The 24,510-nt window shown below is 43.4% G+C and overlaps 4 protein-coding genes across 4 annotated transcripts; 2 read left to right on the top strand and 2 right to left on the bottom strand.

The window, feature by feature from the left end:
• Window positions 1–5,239: 5,239 nt before the first annotated feature.
• Window positions 5,240–6,557, bottom strand: LOC129602255 (60S ribosomal protein L22-like). The gene is made up of 2 exons (XM_055501249.1): window positions 6,219–6,557; window positions 5,240–5,432 (listed from the first exon to the last, which is right to left on the bottom strand). The coding sequence occupies exons 1-2, from the start codon at window positions 6,495–6,497 to the stop codon at window positions 5,373–5,375; spliced, it is 339 nt and encodes a 112-aa protein (XP_055357224.1). The 5' UTR covers window positions 6,498–6,557; the 3' UTR covers window positions 5,240–5,372.
• On the bottom strand, window positions 6,497–12,924 carry LOC129602253 (X-ray repair cross-complementing protein 5-like). The gene is made up of 4 exons (XM_055501248.1): window positions 12,261–12,924; window positions 8,826–9,177; window positions 7,755–8,264; window positions 6,497–6,700 (listed from the first exon to the last, which is right to left on the bottom strand). The coding sequence occupies exons 1-4, from the start codon at window positions 12,827–12,829 to the stop codon at window positions 6,497–6,499; spliced, it is 1,635 nt and encodes a 544-aa protein (XP_055357223.1). The 5' UTR covers window positions 12,830–12,924.
• An 8,443-nt stretch (window positions 12,925–21,367) lies between these two features.
• LOC129602252 (uncharacterized) lies at window positions 21,368–22,842 on the top strand. The gene is made up of 2 exons (XM_055501247.1): window positions 21,368–21,634; window positions 22,195–22,842. Exons 1-2 carry the CDS (start codon window positions 21,368–21,370, stop codon window positions 22,840–22,842), a joined length of 915 nt encoding a protein of 304 aa, XP_055357222.1.
• LOC129602256 (uncharacterized) lies at window positions 22,660–23,580 on the top strand. The gene is made up of 2 exons (XM_055501250.1): window positions 22,660–23,043; window positions 23,337–23,580. The coding sequence occupies exons 1-2, from the start codon at window positions 22,846–22,848 to the stop codon at window positions 23,502–23,504; spliced, it is 366 nt and encodes a 121-aa protein (XP_055357225.1). The 5' UTR covers window positions 22,660–22,845; the 3' UTR covers window positions 23,505–23,580.
• Window positions 23,581–24,510: the final 930 nt, after the last annotated feature.

The raw sequence follows: 24,510 nt of genomic DNA, 5'->3' as shown, positions 1-24,510 counted from the left end.
TTGCAGCACAAACCAGTGACCGGATGCAGCACTCCATAAGCAATTAGTACGTACAGTACATTTACTGGAGTTCTCGTATCAGTCGTATGTAACGGTCCAAAACGTCCACCGGACGTCTCAGACGTCCGGACGATTTGGACGGCTACAAACGCCACTCGTGAGAAGAGCGGTCAGTTGAACATGATATCTTGTGGCATTGGCGACCCGAGTTGGTACAACGATCGGACCGTTCCGAACATCTGATGTCATTCGCAGCGTTGGCGAACATACCTCGACTTTTTATAAGTTGAACTGATTTATCGGTGAAAAATTCTAACCGTACCTAGGTGGATTTTGATACATAGATCAATAAGGCATAATTTCCGTTTTGTTTGTGTGTGGGTGCGAATAGTGTGCTTAACATGTTTCCGCATTGTTTACGCCTCAAATTGTAAGCTAAAAGCAGAAACGTTTAACTAGGAAATATATTCTTTCGGAAATGTCCACCGAACGGTTGGCATGCTTGGACAGCGCGCCTTATTTCCTACAGAAAATTCACCGGCCTGCCGCTATTCCAGCAAATTTCACATCAACTGCTGTGAAAAGGAAAGCTACGTAATTTATCGCGCTCTTTTATCTTACAGGTTCTTAAATTCTTCAAAGTGGTTACTTTTTAAAGCTTCGTATCTAATGTCGGTTTACCTTTGAGAATGGGATACGTGCGGGTACCGAACAATCGTAGAGTGGAGGCATGCTTTGGAAAGTGGCTGCGCAAACTGGTGAACCGTGAACACAATCAAATGCATCTGGTTAGTGACACTCTAGTTTTGTTTTTTGCTTCGAAAAAATTTCGAACAATAATGGTAAACTAAGAAGAATATGAATGTAATTGAATAAATAAAACCCAATTCATTAGACTCAGAATCAGAACAAATAAAATAACATTTCGCTGTGGGCAATTCTCCGCAGAATAATCTGCCATAGATAGTTCTGGCCTTTGGACGTTTTGACGACCGAGCATTCAGTTTTGGGAAATTGGCGCAGCACTTTATCGCTCAACTACACTAGCGCTGCGGATTCATCCTAGCACCGGGAATCCAGAAATACAGGTTGGTCACGCCAAGTGTGGGCAGTTACATAAAATAAATTATAAAATAGTTCTATTGATCGTTCTGCTTTTACATTCTTAACATTGTTTGTGTAACTTTTTATTACGGATCCAGAAATGTTAAAACCGGTACGTTCTGGAATGCCAGTAGCGAGCCAAGGGGATTTTGGGGATGGGGTGGTGGTCGGATTTTGGGCGCTTATAACTGCCCCCATAAACAATTCACCGACAGACATTTTTTCGTGTGGGATTTTGCAAACTATTAAGGGATCCAAAAGGTGTTCGTTACAAGTTAGCAAAAAAATCGTACTCTACCCGAGCCCGCGGTAGCCACGGAATAAGTTGTCTTTCCCATAGACTTGTATGTAATAAAGCATCTTAAGAACAATAGGGCTGCCTAGCGCACATAATGTGGTAACCTCGAACTGATACTTTCCATGCATGAGACATGGATAACATCGTACAAATTTAACATTTTGCCTAAAATCTATCGCGTAGGCGGGGAGATAGTTGTGCCGAATAAGTTGAACAAAAAACCGACAAAGCTGGAGATAAAAAAGTTGTAGCTGCTGTTTACATCTGGAAACGGAATATCATGGGCTTGCTGTGATGATAAAAAATCTTTAATTGACGCTCAGGGTTTCTTAAACAAGGTTTTTTTCAAAAACATTCACATAAGGCACCCTGCGACTGTACGGCGAGCAAGCAACGGAGGTCACCCTCCAGTTTTTGGGTGTTTACAGTCAGGCTGCAAAGGTCACAAACGCCTGATTGAAATCGGTTGGGGTATAGACTTATTCGCAGAAGGACTGAATGGCAAACAGTTTAGTGCTATTGTTTGTAGACTATAATATCGACAGAATTTTTAGGCAAATTTTTAAATGGGCAAGAACAAACAAGTTCGATGCGTCGAACCGCTTTTTTCAGCTGGTCTGTTCTAGTTTTTCTTCAACTATAATCCGGAGAGCACTCTCTCACCATGGAAACCTGAAGTGCAAAAGACGTTGGACACACACAGGGATCATATAAACATTTGATAAGTTTTTGTTTGGTGGTAGATGATTTATGGGAAATTTTATGAGAAACTTCCCACACTTGGCGTGACCACCCTGTATTTGTTTAATGACAGCGGGACATCAAAACTGACAAAAACCATTGGCGCCTCGGGAAACAACCAAACAAAGAAAACAATTCGACTAAGCCAGAGTATTAGTAAAGCCTTTTATTCCGATTAATACACACTCAATGGTGGCGATCGAGGAAAGCGGCTTTTGGTAGCAGTAGCACTGTAACTCTATGGAGTTGCGATGCTGCAAAAATTGCTTAGCAGCGATTCAATTATTTTCTCCAACCCCTTTCAGAATTTGCTTGGGATTATGCCTACGACAATACTTCGCGAACGCGAGTCTCGCAGAAATTGTTGAATAAATGTACGAATGTTGCATGCTTGTTGCCCAAACTCACTACTTTCTTGCGCTGCAGTTATTGCTAATTAAGATATCAGAAAAAGTGCTGCAGGTTTTACAACAAGCCCAGTTTTTACGAATGCTGTTGTAAGTTTAAGAGGTATGGAAAGGAAGTTATAAGGTTCTTGTTAACTCTTTTGTTTTACATTTTTCAATATTTATTGATCATCATAAAAAAGGTATATTGAACTAACCTAAGTGCAGTCAGGTTAGTGCAGTTAGATTATTACTGAATATCATGAAATATAAAGGATTTGTTTCGAAACTCCTCTTTTCTGTCCTTCTTTCCTTACTTTTTCAGTTTTTTTTAAAACAGAAGCAAAAAAGAAAAGGCAGCGATCCTTGCGTTGTTTCTTAAAAATTGTGTACACTTTGGCCCACACGTTCGTCAGCGCCGCATTGCTGTCGCAGCCACTATTCAACGTCTTGCACCCCAAACTCACAGACGACCGCCAAGTATTTACGGTACACGTATTCTCTGTTTATTCTTCCTCGTTTGTAAACTGTTCATATCCTAACTCGTTTGTGCGGATTCACACTAATAAAATGTTATAAAATATTATTAATTCTACCGTTGAATAAAAATATTTTCTCTTGTTTAAGATATTGAACGAAGGGTATTGTGTTCTGAAGTGATATGATGCGTGATTTTTGGTGTCCCCATGCAGTGATTCAATGTTGCTTTACTTAGTAAACAGTAAGTAAACCGGCAGTAAACAGTAAACAGTAGCCTAATATTAAACAGTAAATAAACAGTAAAGTTTTTTTAGAACAGTAACAGTAAAAGTAAGTAAAGATTTCGGGCTGACAGTAAGCAGTAAGTAAACAGTAAAGGAAAATTGTTAGATTTGTTACTACGATTTTTATTGGAATTTACAGAGATTTCAACCGAAAATTGCTTGTTACCTTCGCGCTTCGCGCGAAATTTGTCTGCTTGTAGCGAAATTTATTGCCAAAATCCAAATGAACAAGACTGACGTGCAGTTGGTGCACGGCGCAGTGTGCTCTCATGCCGTGCACCGTGTAACTTTCCTTGGCTCCTTTCCTTTCCTTTTCTTGACTGAAATTTTTGGCTTGCAAAAAGTATTACTGGTTTACTTAGTAAAAGTAAACAGTAAATAAACAGTAAAGGTTTGGGCAGAAAAACAGTAACAGTAAAGTAAAACAAAAGTATGCGACAGTAAACAGTAAGTAAAGTTCCAAAACTGACAGTAAAGCAACACTGAGTGATTATCTTAGTAACCCGTTGAAAGGATACGGTGATAAAAATTGAAAGGATACGTCTCCGCGCGATGAAAATAAAGATGATGGCAGGCTCCTTGATCCAGAACCTATACTGTTTTTTTTTCAGAAACGGCAGCATTCTGCGCAAATCGGAATCGGCGTCGGCCGGCGGGACTTTTGTTTGCTTGATGTAGTGGTCGATGATCAGCGCCATCACCGGGATAAAACCGCACGTACCGCAGCAGAAATTCATTAACACGCCATCAAAGTGTGGGATATTTCCTACGCATATACAGAGTACCGTCTGTCTGTTTTTATATTTTAATTTGTTTTATTTTTAGAATAATTCCTAAGGTTTTACAATTTTAAATTTACCGTTCCTGATTACGTAAAGGCTGTGAGAAACTTACCAGGGCACATTTTCCGGGTGTAAATTCAGAAAAATCTCATCTCTTGTAAAGACAGTATACTACCGTAGTATGTCTAAAAAAATTAAATCAATGACTCTGAAATATTCTGTGCAACATGTGCACTGCAGTGCCCGCATGCACAAGTCTGAACTTCATTTATGAAAGATGTAAACCGCTTCCCGGTTTACGCTTTCTGGAGAGAAAAAATAAAATCTAAAACTAACAAAGAATATTGGAAAAAATTAAAGTAAACAACACTAAAACACTGTAAACATTAAAATAATTTAAAGAAAAAGGAAAAAAAAGTTTTTTATTCTCATGTTTTTGTATAATCTAGTGTTTTCTAGAGGAAAAATATGGACTATTAACAATTTGGCTAGAAAATCTTATGATAATAATTTAAAATGTGAGAAAAGTTCAAAATAAAAATTTACAAAATATCTATTTAAGATGTTCTTTAATCACAGCGGGAATTTTTACATCATAGTTTACAAAAATATAATTCAAATGAAAACAGAAATTTGAACGAATAAAATTACGACGACAGTCTTGGCGCCGATCACCAGCATCTCCGGCACAACCGCATTTATACCGGCACCGATATATCAACACCGCAGCAGCGGAAAAAGACTTTTTCATCCCAGGTTATTATTATTCAGGCTACCGTCAGCCGAATGATATTTTACCATAAATGTTGCATTTTATTCGCAGTCTTTGGCGTGCAAGAAAATATTGGGAATTCCGATGCAAATACAAACCGCACAAATTTCCCACGGTAGTAATGAGCTATAATCGTTCTGCTAACGCACGGTATATCTCGATAAGTACTGCTGACCGTGAAAAACGTCGCGCCTTTATTGTCATATAAACTTTAAAATTATACTCGTACACCGTCAAAGAAAAACGCTCCGGGTACATTGTAAAACGATAAAAAAAACCAACCGGTTGTAAAGGCAAATACACCATTCAAAAAATTAAAGCTTCCCATGTATATTATTTCTCTAAAAAAAATCTGTAAAATTACCGGGTAACGCCAAAATCACCGGCATAATAACACACTCAAAAAGCTTTCACAGAAACTGTGAAATACTTTAAATACCACACTCCACAAAGCATCCAAAGGCGCCAACGTTCACGGCCAGATGGCCCAGCCTTCCCTAGCGAAGTGGCTCGTGATGCCGACAATTAAGTCATCCTTCTTGTAGTTGCGTTTTCAGTGGGAAACAGGTTGTTGAATACGCAAAACTGCAAGGGAAAAAAGCCACAATCAAAAACCAAATCTGAATCCAGTAAACCGTTGAAAAAATACTAAGACCGGCAAATATTCTGTTTCTTCAGAAAGTTTAAAAAAACAGAAATCAATTAAGAAGGACAATAAAATAAACGGACCGTTAGAAAGCTAGAAAAAGCCTGTTGTAAAAAAACAGAAATAAAGCAAAATAAATTACAGATAGCAAATAACCGGGTGTTATAAAATTGAGAAAATATAACGGAAATTTAAATCATCAAATATATTGAAAGCGAAAATTGTGAAACAATTAAAAAGCAGAGAGCAACCTGCGCAGTCTAAACCAGAATATGATTAAAAAAATTAATGCTGAATTAAATCCGAAAAATAAATTGCATTTAATATTTATCTGGATTATAATTTGATCTGAATTAAAACATGAACTATAAAAATACTTTAACGTCGCTGCTTCTTTATTTCGATTCGTAAATATCACAACAATAACCAGACAAGACTGCTTCTAAAATTAAGTTAAGCTAAAAATACATTAAAATACTGTGATGTATTTTTCTAATTAGTAATGTGTTTGGCTAATAAATAATTGCATCAAATTTTTTAACGATCGCTATTTAAGTAGGTAAAAATACAATTCAAAGTAAGAAAAGTAATTAAAAAAGCAGAATAAAAAAATTAGGAAAATGAAAAAAAATTTAATTAATTGATCTAAAAATCGGATAAAAACTGTATAAATACGAACACATAAGTAATGAGTGTTCAGCGATAAGCCGGTCGGCAATGCGTACCTGCTTCAGGATCGCCCGGGTGAACTTGTTCAGCGTCCCATCGATGGAAGCGCGCTTAATCTCCTCGATCGTGGGAATGGGCGCGGCGGGAAGGGGCGCGGCGGGAAGGGGCGCGGCGGGAATGGGAGCGGTGGCGGCGGGAACGGCAACGTCGCCCACCCGAGCCTTCTTCGCAGCCGCCTTGCGACCGCCGGACGCCGCGCGTTTCTCGGGCTGCGCCTCCGCCGGGTCGTGCGGCACATACCCCGGGGGATAGACCAGTCCCGCAAACTCCCGCATCAGCGCACCGGCCCGCTCTCCTGCTCATCGACCCGTGGCCAGGTCTGGTCCATCAACCGGTCCTTCTCAAGCCGCTGCTCCGCCGTTTCCTTCTCCACTTTCTCCTTCAGCGCCACGGACTCCACCGTGCGACGGTGCTTGATCAACACCGGGTTGTACGTGCTCTGGGGTTGGCAGGAGATATGGAGGCGCTTGACGTGCTCCTGCGGAAAAAAAAGCCGGGTTTAAACGCCGACGATGCGGTTAGGTTAACAAATAAATTACCATGTAATTCAAGTAGCCCGGATTAATCTCAAAATAATTATTCAAACGATGACTAAAAATAATTTATTGAAATTTAAAAAATAGATAAAATTTTTAATGTTTAAAAAAATAATCAATCGATAATCGCTGATTTCCAGCACAGTTCTGATTAATAATAATAATATCACATAATAATAAAACTAAAATGAACATTTCAATAAATATTATGAAAAAATGAAATATTCTTTTTGTGAGCACAGCTCGTCCGTCCCTGTACAAACTGAAAATGAAGTAATGTAGTAAATTAAAAAAAATAAATACTCGTACTAATTCAGTGACCAACGGTTTCCAGCAAAAGAGCATACAATTTACGTAAGTACAATTATTTACGCAGATACACAATATTATTTGAAAATTTTTTTTATCCTAAATATATCTTTCGGCAATGGCCTTTTTCACAGGATATAAGTCAGCGCTGGTGCACACTGAATAAAATGATAGAAATTTATTTAATATTTAATCACTTCTCAATACTAACACATGATAATACATAATAAGAATAAAATACAAAAATGAATATAATATTAAGAAGAAAATGAATAAATAATAAATTCTTATTGTGATCACTGCTCATCCATATACGTATTGAGAATAATGTACAATGGACTTCATAAATGTGGTTACACTTAAAGCCGATAGCGCTATGCATACGGGTGGCTACGTGTAACCACATTTATGAAGTCCACTGTAATGTAGTAATTTGAACAAAAACCTAAATACGTAAAATATTAAATACCTAGTTACGTAGTAAAATTAAAAATAACAATTTTTGGTAGAAACATTGTAGCATTAATCACGTCTACAGAAAGGATTTACTCGCTTCACATGCTAAATGCAAGGCATGCACGCTCGGGAAAATCAATAAACCGCCGCACTCGTTAGCCACTGTACTACGATTTCCCCGCTTTTCCCTCGTCGGCAGGACGACCGCGCACACACCGCAAAAATCCTTACCGTGGCTTTTTCCACCGCCGTCGCACTGGCCGTCGGCCGGTTGTACTCCAGCGCCACCCTCTCCCTCAGATCATCGGCAAACGGCTGGAAGACGATGAGGAACCCGCTGGGCGTGGTCTGCTTCCCGTTCGCGTCGCGCTGCGTATCCTGCGGCACCAACGCCACCAACTGCGGCGGCTCACGAGGGCGCGGAATGTAGCGGCACAGTGCCATGACTTGCTTCTCCAGGCACTTGATCAGCAGCGCCGCGAACAGCTTCGTTGATCCCCGCATGGCCACTTCGTTGGGGTACAGGAAGTGGGCGGCGCGGAAGTGGAAGACGGGGTCCAGATGCTTCAGGGCTTTGAAGCAAATAATCCAGAAGCCGGGCGGCCCGAAGCATTTCAGCTGTTCCATTTCATGCGCGGTGAAGTACAGCTGGCGGTTGTCGTAGGTGAGGAAGTGCTTCACAGCGCTCGGCAGCAGCACGTCCTGCTTCTCCATATCCACGCACAGCCGTTGTGTTTTTACCTGCAATACACGTGAAAACCTAGATAATTCTCAATATTTATCATTTCTATATCATCTACAGTTTTCTGCTTTATGAATTTTCTGTAAAAATACAGCACTCATACTAAAAAATACGCTGAAAATTTTCTTATATAAAAAAATAATATATTAATCTTTTAAAATAATGTTACTAAAAATTTTGCATAAACATAAACTTACGCTGAAAAGTTTCATGCAAATGAAACTTTTTGCAGTTTTGTTTCATGCAAATGATGCAATACAGGTACATAACATATCGAAAACAGTTAATCACAGCAACAACATTTCATTTACCGTCAGTCAAATTTGGAAAAATCAAAATGAATACGGAAAAATTAATGTCGAACATATTTCGCAAAAAACGAATGTTTTTTTTTAACCGGAACTAGCTCTAAATATTGTTGCCACGCTTTTCAAATTCAAAAGGAATTTAATTTTTTTTTAAATAAACGACCACTTCAACATCAAACATGCAAGTTAAAAAAGCTATATTCACGCGAGACATATTGGCTAATAAAATGGTTATTATGGCCAGTTGCGTACTTCTTCGTGCGTGTGTTTGGAGAGTTTGACGGGGATGGGACGCTTGGCTTCGCGCGTGAGACTGTACACCGACACGGCGCACTCCAGTCCGTCGCCGAAGGACAGCGTGAGGCGGGCCACGTGCCGGGTGTCGGCGTCCTTGATGCGGATGGGCGCCTCCAGATCCCGCCAATCGCCCAGGCCGCTGCGCCCGACCGCCATCCCCTCCTCGCCGTTGCCCTGGACGATGCCCTGCCAGAAGAGCTGCATGTTGAACTGCCCGGCTGGTTCGACGCGCACCAACGGGAAAATGATCGTTTCGATTTTGTATGCCATGGCATCGAATGCTTTCTGGCGAGCAAAGGCTGTGGCTCTGTTTCAAAGAAAAATTGCATCCGTAATAAATTATGACCAAATTAAATCTATGATTATTATTCACTCATTGAAAATACATTATCACACAAACTATGGAATAAAAATTCAAAAAAAATAAATATAAATTAATTGCAGTCAATTCAGTAATTTTATGGTGATAGCTACAGTTACAGCGGACAACTCGTGTCAGCTTGTCCGGTTTGGAAATGGTCGTGTTAGCCCTGTGGAGAGCATGTAAGTACTTTGTACTCCTATTTATCAAATTAACATTTACTGAACTTATTAATAACATTATTAGCTATTAACAGCGCAATTATTTCAACTGAATGGCCAAATCAACTTGCCAATGACCGACAATAATTATCACGAAATATACGAGTACTGTATTAGTCACCGGACGGTTCAACAGCGGAAAAAAATTATGCTACTTTTAGAAATACTCTTATTTGTGGATTAAATAAAATAAAAAAAACACTAAAGTGACATTTCCTACGGAAATAGCTCCGTCAGGCCTGGATGGGAAAGGGAAATAATCGGGATAAACGGGAACTGGATACAAACCACATGGAATACTTCTATAATTATTAGGCTACTAGTAGACCCCGCGCAAATTGCGCGGAATAAATAAAGAGATGAATAATTCAATGCAAAAAATACCTGTTTTCAACTACTATTAATATCAAGAAATCACAGAATTATTATGTTATTGTTATTATAATGTCACCGGACTGCCAAGGCAACCCTTAACAGGACTCATGAGCCTATGGAAATTTTCATATTTTCTTTCTGGAAATGGACCGGCTTTCGGCTTAGCTTTACAGAAGGAATCCTGCGAACCATAAAAATAAACAACTAATTAACTACTCGTATCATTCAAAATTTCAGATTTTAAGCCAAGTTGCAAAATAGTAGCTCTGTAGTTTAAACACATATAACTTATCTAGCTGCTCATTTTTGCCATCGAGAATCGCGCGCTCAGCCGCTCTGTTTCGAATATCAGTGTACAGATACCATTAGGCATTAACCCTGCAAGTTGCAGTGGCACTGACTGAATAAATTAAACACTGTTGCTTGACAATGAAATTACCAAAAAAATTTTCGATTTTCAGTTGGTTTTCTGTTGCTTTGCATTCACAACGCAACTGACGGTAAATTACTTACTTTTTACAAAACATACATAAACAGCCATTTTGAGATGTTGTAATATTTCTTATTTTTCTTTCTTCGCTCGTTTAGTCGGAGATGTAAAGTAGGTTGCCTCGTTTGCTGTTCCGCGAGCTCCGCTCGCGCCGCAGCTCGGCGTCGCCTGCGGCTCCGCCTTCTATAAAGAACTAACGAAATTATTCAAGTTTCGCAAAATCTCTCGTTTTCAACAATGAAGCATTCTCCCTGGATGACGCGCTAACGATCGCTAAGCAATCACTCAAATAAAAAGCTTTCTAGCTATATAGATTTGATGCAGTTAATACAAATTAACTAAGCTCATGTGGGATATGCAGCTGCCAGCTTGCTGTCCCTAAACCCTAAACATGCAACAATTTATCATCAACCCTAAACATGCAGTACCACTTTTTTTGGACATCATTTTTCCACAGATAACAAATTAAGAGTACTCGGGACCTGCGACTCGCAAGTCGCAGGTCATCGCAAATTGTTGCCTCAATGGCATATCAGTAGGGCAATGGCAACCGCCCATGGAAACGTTGCAACTTTAACTGGCCGAACCACTACGAACGGCAGCTCCTTGAGAAAAAGTTTTGCAGTTCCATACTCACAGGCTTTGTTAGGTCTTCTTTTCTACATCTCACTTTTTCCGACGGCATTTGCTTATGGAAAATTTATAATTTCAAGAATCAAGGCCACGAAATAATACGTTGTCATGATTCAAGAACTTTCAACCCATCCCAGCAAAGTTGGTCGAAAGACTCGAAACGCGTTTTAGGCTTTTAGCTGTTGAGGCAGTGGTGGGATGGTCGGTTTTGCAGTGGTGGATTCTCAACTTTTCCGATTGGCTTTCTATGTTAAAGTTTTTTGAAATTCTCCTTCAAACGTTTGTTTCTGTTTAAAAGCTGACTTGCGATGGCAAATCTACCCAGTAAGGGCTATCGAACGACACGTAGACATGGAAGTTTGATTCAGTGGATCGGGCTGGCGAACTCGACAGAGTGGGAATTTCGTTAAGGCTTACGCGATTATTATATAGTGATTAGCCCAACCACATTCTAGCGATAGCTATGCTGACTATGCAGTAATAAGCAGTATGCCCGTATTAACTGGCATACCGTAAACCACACCCCTAACTTGTGCCAATCACAGGGGTGTAACATTTTGGTTACAGATTTACCCATAGACCGTGCAAGAAACAAGCCGTATACACTCTTATACAGAAAGTCTCACTTTCTGTTTTTATTATAGTGTATAGGTCCTGCAACGGTGTGCAGGCCTGACGGAAAATATGTACATCGCAGATTAAAATTACAGTTGAATATGGGAATTTTGCTCTCTTTTTAATTTCGGTTATCTACGAGATATTTCCAAAAACATTTTGGCAAAATTTTAAGACTTGGTGTCTCAAGTTTTACGCAAGTGGCGGCAAAATATCACAAAAGCAAGAAAAAAAAACAGGAAACAAGAGCGGTGCCACACGAATACAGCATCTGCGATCATTTTTCCATAAATCATCTTGAAATTAGAAAACTAAAATTTAAAAAAATTCAAGATTTCCCTAACTTTATACAATTTTTAATATTTATTTTTTTATATTATTATTTTAATTTTTATATTTATATTGCAATGTATATTCAATTTTATTCTTTAAAAATGAAGTTATTTCTAAATCGCAGTTAGATCTACGTTATACAGAATATAAAAATAATTTGCTTGAATAAAATCAGAGTAGAATATAAAATAATGGAAAAATAAAACAGAATATAAAACTAATTTGCTTGAATAAAATCAGACTAGAATGTAAAAATAATAGAAAAATGTACAGATTATAAAAATAATTTACTGGGATAAAATCCGACAGAATAAGTTACGAAACACATTAGGAGACTGGCATATGGCCGCTGCTCGACTTACTTCTTATCTTTCCCGTGCGGATTGTCGTTGGCGGTGAAGATACAAATCTGCTTGCGCGCCAGCTTAACGGGGGCATGGACAAACAAGGAGTTACACGCCCACAGCACATCCCCCACGGCGCACTTCTCCACACACCCATACTCCGCTGTCAGCTGCTGCGCACTGCTGGCCAGCAGTTGATCAATCTTCAGCACGGTCTCCACGCCCGGCTCCCGCAGTTCCTCGTGCACGACGATGTGCGGGAAGCGGGTCCCCGCCGACTGGCTGGTATTGTACAGCAGGATCCCCGCGAGACTATGATCCTGTGCGAAGATGCGGTGGCGAATGGCGGTGCGGACGGCGTGGAGGGACAGGCGCAGCGCGGACTGCGACGGCGTCTCAGGGGCCTGCCCCGCGCGGGTGGCCAGGGCGTGCATGGGCCGGGACAGGTCGATGACGAAGAGAATCGCGTCACGACGGCCGACGGCAGCGTCTTTCATGACTGGATCGTCGTCGGGCAGGGTGGCGCCCCATGCGAAATCCCCCGGGGGGCTACTGCGCCCATCGTCTGATTCCGCAGCGTTGGCCATGCTACACCACCATAAAAATACACGGGAAAGAATGTCCGACTTATCCGCAGCGGAGTAAAAATAGAAAAAATAAAATTCCTAATCCAGCTGCACGAGACTAGTCAGACTACAGTTCAAAAAATAAAAAAATGAGCGTGCCTGACAAGACGTGAGTTTGCTAACTTTGCTTTCACGGAGTACGCGTCTGACAACAGCCAAGCGAAAATCCTACTGACAGCCGTCCGAGCGGTGGTCGCCATGAAGACCACGCCTCTTTCCGGTGTACGGCGCAATTTTCAATACATTTTATGAAATCCCATTTCTGAATTTGTTGATTTTGATTTTAATTGCAGTCTGTAGCATTCGCCATTTTCTTTTTCATATAAATAATAAATTAATAATAATTTCTGCCATGTGCCGCGTACCCGTCGCTGTAATTTGAAAGTTAGATGGCGAAATAAATCTTTCTATTTGTCTTACTCCAACTGTTAATTATTTTGACTGCCAATGCGGCAAGCAAAACCGTTTAGCAAATGTGGTACGTAACGCTCATAAGCGTTCTCCTCAATTATGATCTGTATTCCTGTGAAATTCAACTTTCTATCTAGTCTCATTTATGATTCAAAGAAATATCAAAGCTGAAAATTATAAATGATGAAAATTCAAGAACTTCCGGCGCTTGACGCAATCACAACCGCCCGCTGTGGCAGCGCAACACAGTTTTCATCTTCCAAAACTTTGAAAAATTCACATTTCTTTTCTTTTTAATTCCTCTCACAAAACGTCCTTTTTCTGTCTTCCTTTTGTTACAAAAATTAAGAATAAGTAGTGAGTAATCCTTTTAAGCAAAAAATTTATTGAAATGGAATAGTGAGGAATTATTTTAAGACTGGAACCCTAGTGGCGCGAAATCGGCCTGTCTGCCGTTCTTCGACGGCAGCATCTCCATCGTGCAGCGCCACGACATTCAGCAGATACGTTAACACGCGCTACCACACACAAAATAAAAGATAAAATACAGTATTTTATCTTTTATTTTCTATACTGTGTTAAATTTTAATACTTCGTTTGCGTTCATGTTGAAGGTGTTGCTGAGCGATTTTATCGCCATCGAACGGACAGTGGTCATCCTGAACGCAGCCGGCAGTCAGATCATCGAGTAGAGCGACTAGGCGGCGAGGCTGCCGCGTCTACGTACGTCTGCGCTGCTGGACGACATGGATCTCAAGTGGCAGAAGTTGCTACCCTTAAGGCCGATATTAAGCGAACTTTCCTCGAAGAGCAGCTCAAAGAGCAGGAGTTTTTAATATATTTGTACTGTACTAATTTGGTTGGGATGTTATTTCTATTTAGTAATACTGATACTGTGATACACGAGGCCGTATGGTTGAATTTTGGCAGCGGAGTCGTTCCAAGACAAAATCCATGATCTGTGGAACTGGCTGGCCTACAAGAATCGATCAGCGTCGGAATGCGTCGCGCCCGGCGGGTGGACTGCCGCAGACGGCCAAAGACCAGCTTGTCCAGTTCCATGGTAGGTACAACGAGCTGTCCGGATCGCCCTGCAAAGAAAGTGCGATGTGGATACCAACAAAGGTTACAAAGCCGTGATATTTTGTAATTAGAAGAAGTTTGTACAATTATTTTCACAAACTTGTAAGTAATTTTAAAACTTGTTGTTAATTAGTTTTTAAAAAATTGTAAATTAATGAAATCCTCACAAATTGTTCTGGGCTTGGCGATTTTTTAAATTTTTTGTAATAGCTACCTCGGAAAATGCTATAGAATGTATTGATTAGTGAGACCTCCGTCATTTGCGTAGATCCGCGAGAAGCGGGAGTCTGGAGGCGCGGGAGTCTGGAGACGAACAGCGAGCCCATAACCGCCTTGTAGGAGGCGGCATGGGACATTGGCACACCGATTCCCACCTGACAGGCCAGCAACGGTCGCAGGGGGCCTTCGCAGCCGTCCTCCCGCTCGGTCAGTCAGCGCAACAGCCACGCCCACTCCCCGGAACGGCTCCAACAGCCACAACACCAACAGCAACCACTCACGCTTCTCCAGCTCTCCGACGTGTGCAAACCGGTCCCGGTCTCCCAGCAGCGCCCCCGAGATCCCCTCGCGGTCCACCAGCGACGCCAGCGGCAAGACGCAAGACACACTCAACCGGCATCCCGCAAACGCTGACGGATGTTCCGCTGCAATCGGAAATGGAAGATTTGCACACCCGGAATCCAGTTGTGCGATGACTGCTTGCCTTCCGTGGGAAACGGGAAAGTGCCGTGTTTCTTTTTGATTGTTGGTCTTAGACTAGTTGTGTTTGCGTATTTCAGTTTTTTGCTTGGTTTTGTGTTTCTTTGTAAGTATCTCAACCCGGTAATTACGGGGTTGTCTGACGGCGGTTGTGCTTCTCCGAAGCTACGATAATTTACCGTAATTAGGTATCTGTACAGTGGGCGTCAAAATTGTCTTACATTCGGTCCGAGACCGAATGACCAATAACAAACAAACTCTGCACTCGTCGTACACTCAGTGGTCAGCATTTCGATTGCACAGGGCGTACGAAAGGAAGGACGCATATTCCTACTCTAGGCACCGGAACCAGTCAACAGCAGATCCTTTCAGTTTTATATTTTTTATTCTGCTCTGCTGAAGCCAGAAATACGAAAACGTAGGACAAAAAATGCTTATTATTGCAACCTTATTATTACCGGAGTGTTTTCAATATGTAAATTAGGTACACGTCGATTACTACAAGCGAATCTGATACAGGAAGCCATCGCTCATGTTCCGCAAAAAAAGAAACAAAATTAATACTTTAAAAGTACTTAAACTAAAATACTGTACACAGGCGAAATGTAGGATGCAGTGTTCTAATTAAAACCGGCTTGAAATCTGTGAATGCATAAGTTCGATTCCGCTGAACGAACATCATCATTTTTATTTTACACTTTTTATAAACTTTCTTCTCTCGGACTCAAACACACCACTGTAGAGCAGGATCTTCCCCATTCCCCAAATAAAACCGGACTGATTTCCTCATACAAAGCTGGTGTTCGAAGGCGTCAAACAGAAAATCCATAATTAAAACCGGACAGCAACGAAAATTAAACAGAGCACATAAAACTCGTAAAAAAGACACTAGAAAAAAACGTCAGGTAAATTGAGATTTTCGTATAAGGACAAATAAACTATCTACTGTCCATCCATAAACTGAGATTTTCGTATAAGATGTCCACGAACTCAACCAGCTTACACATCACGAGGTACGAATATTTGTCCAGTAGCAGATCCCCCAGCGTATCGTAGCAGTCAGCATCCGAATCCGTCACCAGAACAGACTACAATACAGAAATAACAATTTAACAGGAAGCCACTATTCCTTGAGCCTTGAACAATTAGTCCATCGGATAAATAAATTTTACTAATTACATTTTAATTCCCATTGAATTTTCATGACTATGGCTCAAGAAAATGTCGAATTTTATTATAAATCTAAGATCGGAAAGAACTGTATGTATGTACGCCATTGTACGGTATTAGCCTATTTCAGATTGCATACGGTAGAGGCTCCGTACATCGAATCGCACGGCGTCAGATAAGCAGTACGTTGGCAGGATGAAAACTGCTTCAGATCTTTGTGCGGTTACACTTTGGTCACGTACAGCAACGAAAAAATTAATCGAGTCGAGTGCGCGCGAGGACGTGACCACCCTGCTAACGGTCGGCGGTCTGAGTGCTCAAAAAAGATCCACGGGTAGCATACGCTGGCCTACCATTCACTCATGTGTTTGAGCCGTTGCAAGCATCCGCGTAAGGCAGATAGTTTTTACGCGTGACCTCACGACGCTAGGTTACAGCTGCTAACGTCGCGAACGGACGTAAAACAACCCGCAACCGAAGGTTCCACATGGAACCGGAGCCGAATGGAGCACAAACCGTGCAATCTGAAATAGGCTATTAATTTTACCCAACATCAACATGTGTAGTACCGGTACAGTACGTACCTCGCACAACTGGTCTATCTCATTCTGAAGCCATTGCCACTCCGTTTGGACTCTCGCGAAACTCGCGGACCCGTTCTCTCGGTCGCCACTGCGCTCCGAGCACGCAGTATGCATTTCCACAAGATTCCACAAATCCAATGGCGCCTCTCCATCGCTTCCAGGGTCCGCGCCAGCCAACGCCAGGCGGGTGGGCATCTTCATTTCCCAGCCGTGTCGCCGTTTATTGGGACCCACGTCCAACCAGCTGATGACATACCGATACGGTTCCAACAACAGGGTGCATTCGGGGCGGACGAACGAGATGGCCTTCAAGCGCAGCGCTCCGCAGCGGGACGCCAGGAATTTCATGACATGGTTCGTCTCCTTCACCCGCTCCTTATCGCTATCCAGAATCATTAGGCGCTGTGTGGCCGAATTCAGGCGGTGGACCAGGCAGGCGGTGAGGGGATAGTCGGCACGCTTTTCACTGCGGCGGGGAATGATGAGGAAGGAGGTCAGCACCGGCGACTGCAGGACGAGCGACCAGCTGCTGCACACGCGGTACAAGCGCGTCTGCTGCATAGTGTCCATGTGCGAGAAGACGTCCAGCAGCAATTCTACGGGCAAACGCAGTCGGTCTTCGTCATCCACGGGAAGAGTCAAGCGCGGTCGGTCTTCGTCGTTCACCGGAAGGCTCTCCGTGGCCAGGCGCAGCGTTTTATAGATCATCCCAGGGAGAGCCTTCATTAAGCGGTTAGCAAACCGATGGAAGCGCACCTGCACAAGCAGCACAAGCGCAAAACATTAATGCTGCAGTACTTACTACTCACCCATAAAAACTGAACGATAAACGCGTATAGGTAAAAAACATAGATCAGAAATAATATAATAATAATAATTTGTTTCCGCCTTGTAAAGGTACCTTCCGGCCATCCTTGCGCTTGCAGCACCATCCAAGGTCCAGTCGTTCAATATACATCCAGGTGCAGCCGTCATCCATGCGCTGAACAAACTGCAGCGGATAACCCACATATTCCTCCAGAAATACTTTGTCGCGCCACTCTTCGAGCAGACGCCACTGCATTTCCTCCGACAAGAGCGCCAGCTGTGCCGTCAAGCGAACGTGTCCCTTGAAAAACGTCCCCGGACGGATGGAGTGGAAGGCGAACTCAACCCCGTAATAGGCACGCAAATCCGCATCACTCCGCGGCCCGCTGGCGCTGGCAAGGCGGCTCCACGACTGGCGCAGCCGTTGGGGCGGGACAACGTGCAGGGGCCCCTCCGCCACGCCCTCCGCATTGAGTAACTGCACCACGCCCACCTCCCCCGGCCAGCCGCGTTCCAGGCGCTGCTTGAGTGAAAACTCAGCCGGCATCCATGTCCAGGGACCGCGGGAGTTGGGACGCAGCAGCACCTCCAATGTCCCTGTCGGGCGCTCAGCTGAACCCCATTCGTGCAGCGGCGTAAGCACTTTGAAGACACGGTCGAAGGGCGTCAATTCGCGTCGGCGATCGGGACAGAGAAAGTCGATAAAGAGTCCATCATCCGCGACGTCCACCACGCGACCAAAGCGCAGGTGACCGCTGGCATCCCAAGCGTCCACGCAGTCGCCTCGTAAGTGCATCTCAAAGTGGTCCATATTGTCTTCTATCTGTGACACGTACTTACGGGTACGCAGCTGCAAACGGAGGACAAAGTCAACATCACAAAGAGCTGTTCACAAGTTTACAAAATTTATAACTGCTTGCGAGAAACGCCACTTGCGGACTGCTGGACAACGACCCTACCTGTTCAACCATTTCGCCAATGTTGCAGTCTGAAATTTTGTTCACTCTTTCGAACGGAAAAAGGTAGAAATTCCGGATACGACACCACGTTAAGAAAGGAAAAAGGGAACACTTGATTATTGTAAAAACTGGAAAAAAAATCCTACATTCCACGCCAGAAAGTGCAGGAGAAAATTAATGATCAGGAATTTTTGGGACGAAGGGCAGTCGCCTGAGACAGGAGACCACTGCTGATTATACTACAATTTAATGCTGCGGTGGTCGTACGTACGTGCATCCGCGCTTGTCTGGTTGATGTGTCTCGCCGTACAACGGATAGTTCTCTCACTTCTCATTGGCTGCTAAGACTGAGCCGTTTGAGCCAGCTGGGAATGGCAGCGAAAGTCTGTGCCGATATCATTACAAAGTACTCACTTCAAAGCATTTACGAAGTGGTTCTTTTTCGACTATTTATACCGATACGGAGTACGGACAATTTAATATTTACCAGTCTCTAAAAGGGGATGAACGGCTAGTTCACCCCTGTGCGCAAACGGAAACGGAAACTGAACGCCACCACACTGCCCACTTTATCTCTCTCACATACGTACATCACATCAAAGGCATTCGCAGCACCTTGCTGCGGGGCAAAAAGGAAAAAGCATCCACCTCAAACGACGAAATCTAGCAACTAAAGAATCTACCAGATTTAGAAACTGGTAGATGGAGAAAAATACGGCAAAAACAGCAAAACAACCTAGCAGCCGCCTGTGCGCGGGTGAACGGAGAGGCCACTCCTCCTCACATGCCTGCGGGTGGAACCCATGAGGTCCTCCGAATGCACCGCGCGGCGTCGCGAACTCCCCTCCATGTCTTCCCGGGTGTCCTTGCTGCCCATTGGGGCTTTGAACCGCGGCACTCCAGTCCACATAGCCGATGCGCATCCTTCACACTGCAGGCGCAGGCCGTGCCCGCGGTCCTGGAAAGCTGACACATACGATGTTAGCACCTTCGCGTAAAAAATGTATCGGCTGACGTCACCGGTGCCCGTCTCAAGCCCGAAAAACATGGGCTTGAGAAAGAAGACGCTAGAGAAATTAGCACAACAAGATTGTATCTACGGTTACATTCAAAATGTGCAGAATTTCACCTTTGTTGGACAAGAAGCAAACGACAGAAAGCAGGCTGAAGTCCGTAAACCGCTAAGATGTCCATAGCGAAGCGGAAATTCTCAAATTTTTGGCCAGCTTAGCGGAACGTAGCTGCACTCAAATTTTGGAAAAAGTTTTTTTCAACTGCTGAGCGAAGCTTAGCGAAAATTTTTAAAGAAGGAAAATCAATTTTGTTTAAAAAATTTGAAGTAAACTTTCCGCAAGCGCACTTGTATGCAAGCAGAACCCAAAAAGCAGCCACGTTTCGCGCGAAGCGTGTCGCTGACGGGCAGATTTTCAAAAATAAATCAGAAATCGCAGTAAAAATGTTAGAAAATTGCAATAAATTCTTTGTAACCAGCGGGATTTTTAGCGAACTTGAACATTAGCAATAACTAAGCGAAAAGAAAGTTCCAAGACAATAGCGGAGCATAGCGAAGCTGGGTTCATTTAGGCTACAAACCTGCGCGGAGTTTGGCGAACCGCACAGTTAGCGGTCGCTGCGCTCCGTTATTTTAGCGGTTTACGAACTCAGTGAGTGTAAAGCAGCTCGCTGTAAAGCAGTTGGCAAGGAGTCTTCCACGTAACCGCTGCTCAGGGTGAGGGCGTATCTCTGACACAATCGCCCAGGCGGGCTCGACACGGCACAAGTCCTACCCTATTGATTAATCGTCACGAATCTCACGATCACGAATTTAATTGTGTTCTTGCTGAAGAATTAAAATCCATTTGGTTGTCTTGTAAAATTTAAATTATCTAGAAATTAGTGTCTGCGAATGCGCCTTTCTTTGCTGTGAAGGCAATTTCTTGCCAAATAAAAACAATCCCCTGACAGGTTGCAGGTGTGCAGCTATAAGGTGTGGACCTGGCAAGGTTCACACCGCAAGATCAGAACTGATGTCATTCTGCCTGCCAAAATACCTGGCAATGCTACAAAACGCCTACGCTACAGAAAGCGAGAAACGGCGAAATTGCTAGGAATTTACGTATAAAACACCGACTAAATTCGAAAGAATTTCCTCGTGGGTGTCACGGTGTATACTGTAACCGCCCATGGTGGTGATTAGCTATGGAAGTGCCCCTGTTAATGGATTTTCTACTGGAATATCAGTGTCTCTGATCTTGATTTATCCATTTTTATGTATTTTCTCCCATTTATGAATAAAAGGTATTCTTTAGGGACACCCCATGTTTCCCCATACTGTAGATTTATAGGATATAGGTAGCACTACCTATGACAAAACACCGACTAAATTCGAAAGAATTTCCTCGTGGGCAACTTTGCATAGCTGACTGCAGCAAGTGCAGGAAATGTGCACGTAACCGCCACATAGTGCGGGTGCACGCAGAACACCATGCGTTCGGCACGCGTAAGGTGGGCGCGCAACAAAACACAACAGACTGCCAGAGCGAGGGTGTACGCAATGTAGACCTGCGCTCATACAGTTATGCTATGGTGGTTACGCCACTCCTGCAAGTTTAAACGTGAAACTTGAAAGTACAGTACATAGATTCTTGAAACCAGTCGGTGTTATGGAACGTGACATCGTCTGCGACAATTTGCATAGGTTTGATATCAGACAACTTATTTTCCGCGTGGTATTTCACTCATTCCTGTTCGTGGAAGAGAGTAGTGCGCATGATGGCTGTCCACTGATGGGGCATAAATATCGCAGATGCAGCAGGGACTTGCCTGAACATGTGGAGAAATGGACGTTCGTCAAGCGCACTCTACGCGTACCGGAACATCTTGTGGCGCCACTGGCTAGAGTATTGTCGCAAAAGTTTGCAGGTTGCAGTGATGTTGGTTCCGCCAAAGCGGAGGGTGTGGAGGTTGCGGACGGGTGGTGTGGTGTGGTGTATATTCAGCGTCGATGGTATGCTGAAGCCGCAACCAACGATACGAGTTTGAAATACGAACAGGTATGACGAGATGTTCTGCGATACAATATGCCAAGACCGACGTATGATAATGTCTAATTAAAAATGTTTTAATTGTTATTAATGTGGCGTACGAGTGTTGTGCTGTCTGTTCTGTTTTTCATTTTACGCCCACATCCTGTTTTCCCAGCGCCAGCATGGCACCGATCGGTGTTAGAGTTCATCGCTGCTTGCACCGCAGCTCATTTCAGTTTTGCCAAGCTAGCGTGCAGTTGCAAACTTTTCTTTACCGCCCGCCACACCCGACTTGTTTTGTGTTCTGTTATTTGTCTAAAGCCAAATAAAGGGGGTTTGAGGTGCAGGGAAAGGAAACCGGCAAGCGCACACACCGGCAGGTGCGCAGGCGCGCACATACCAGGTGCGCAGCCGGAGCTCCACCGATTCCCAGCCGAGAACTTCCACATGCCCACTTCGCTCTCCCACCATGGTAAAAGATACATGAGTAGCAACACATTAATGTGATTTTGCAGGAAAGTCTTATTCTTATCTGATTCTGTGGTACATGTAATTATTATATGGCAAGTGATAATTTGATTTTGCAGGATAGTCTTAATAAATTGCACAGCGCGTTGATTGCTTCCGCTAAACGACTGCGGGAACCGCTAGCTGACACGTCACCAGTGGAGGCGTTCGCTGTGCTGCCAACGGAATTGTGGACGGAAGTTTTCTCCTGCCTGGACACGGTAACGCAGACCAAACTGCGCCGTGTGTGCCCAACATGGAACGCCATCCTGGATTCACCATATTTGATGGGGAATCTTGTTTTCGACACCCTGGCACTCACGCGGGATTCTCGTTCTGGCAATCATGCAGCGTATTTTATCATCTCAGCTCTCTTCAAGTTCCTCACTCGGTCCACGCAACACCTTCTTCTGGCTGACCGAAAGCGGCGATTGGGTGAAATGGGAGTCCAGAAAGTGCTGCACATTTTTAACTTCATTACTCAGCGCAGTAATGGAATTCGGGTGAAAGCCATCGTCTTAGTGGGGCTGGAGTTGTGTCTGGTGCGACATACGTGTAACGCTCGCCAGAACCTGGAATGCCCGCTTCATCCACCGCTTTCCGGTGACAGTGACACCAGTTTCGCGGGACAAAACGCGATTGCAGTATGGCGTAATCTTGCTTGCGGTAGTATTCGCCTGAAACAGTGCACCATGACGTTGAAATGCCAGGTGCGAAACTGGGGTTAACTGATGCGCGCGACCGCTGTTCTCGTGCATCGCCAACGCCTTACCGGGGATTTCGGCAACGCGCTGTGGAGTGCCCTGGAAGCGCAGTTGCCAGCGCCGGATGACGCCGAACTGCGTCGCGTGTCTACGTGGCTGGCAACTTTCCCAGCACACGGCCAGCTGACGGAAAAGGCGAGGGAATCTGTTGCCGAGATCTGCAAGGTAGGACCGACACTCTGCCACGGCTCAGCCGCGTGTTGCGTTGCGAGTGCACTCAGTGCATGTAAATGATCTCTAGATTTAGTCAGGTCGAATAATTACGAATTGTTGCAATTATGATCAGTAAATGTTGAATAATAATATAGAAATCTATATTAACGGTGTGAGTTAGTTGGTAAACTAATGACAAATGAAGATTTCGCAGTAAAACAAACTACTACTTAGCTATAATCCTGAAAGCTAACGTAACAACCCGGAACGGTCGAGGGACAATTTGGTTTTCTCTTTTTTCACAGACTTTATGCGCGACGCAGTCGGCGGATCCGCTTCCATCGCTGCATTACCGCGGGAAGAAGTGGTGCGTGGATGGTTTGCAGGATTTGCAAGTGGAGAAACTGTCGCGTATCGCGTTTTATGTCCTCGAGCGTCTAAACTCCGGAGAAGCGTCTAGTGCTTCGCGCTAGGCGCCGCATAAATGCTTCGCACGGAGTATATGTTCGTCCTGTTTGAAAATCATTGTGCTCTTTTTATCTAAACTGCGTGTGTGAATTTTGTCCCGCATTTAGCCAGAGTGCAGAAATAATTACGCGCTCTTGAATGAACCTGGTTTTCTGTACTTTTCTTGTGTTCATAACCCCGCAGGTGGCTGGTTTTAATCAACCCAAGTCATACGTGTGACGATTTAATGTCGGAATACGGCTACCGCCTTTTGAAGAGAGTTACTGCAGTATGCTTTTATTTAAGTAATAATCACAGTTGAATAAATTTTAAAGCCGGCTGGCCTGCTGAAAAAGGATAAACGATTCAACCATTCCGCTTCATTACTAATGACCCTTAAACCTGGATTAAGCAGGATACAATGAAGGATACGGTGGGATACTCCGATGCTGGGTACATCCCTTAGTGTGTATCTGCACGTACTGCAAATATTGTTAATGTGGTCATTCTTTTTAATTAACGTATCCCATAGTATTCCCACGATATACTTTGCGTATCCTCCATGTATCCCATTATTATGTTTTCTTAGTGTTCTTAGGTTTTTTTAGGTTTCTTAGGTTTTTTAACGGGGTTCATGTAGGATACATAGAGGATACGGCAGAGATACGGAGAGATACGGCAACAATTGAACGGAAGTAAAAAAATTATAAGGACACATGATTGAAATTGAAATTGTAAGGATACGTAGAGGATACCGTGGGATACGGCGGAATATTGTGGGTACAACTGTACAAGCAAAAAAAATGTCTCGAGAAATTTAACGTGTACGAAGTCGTCTGATTCTATCAGTCAATCCGAAATCCGGATATAATTCCGAATCCAGTTAGAGGATACGTAAAACTCTACCGGAATCTGGACTCTGGATTAACGTGCTACCGGCAGCTTGTCTGGACAACCTACGCGATAATAGTACGTTTCAAATAGGCTTAGCATTGCGCTTGGCAGTGCCGATCGTCACGTCGCATACTGGTG

The sequence above is a fragment of the Paramacrobiotus metropolitanus genome, unplaced genomic scaffold, assembly GCF_019649055.1.
Source record: "Paramacrobiotus metropolitanus isolate TYO unplaced genomic scaffold, Prichtersi_v1.0 Parri_scaffold0000373, whole genome shotgun sequence".
NCBI classification, from domain to species: Eukaryota; Metazoa; Tardigrada; class Eutardigrada; order Parachela; family Macrobiotidae; genus Paramacrobiotus; species Paramacrobiotus metropolitanus.
Note: the sequence above shows the minus strand (reverse complement) of the source record. Positions and strands in the feature narration are given on the sequence as shown.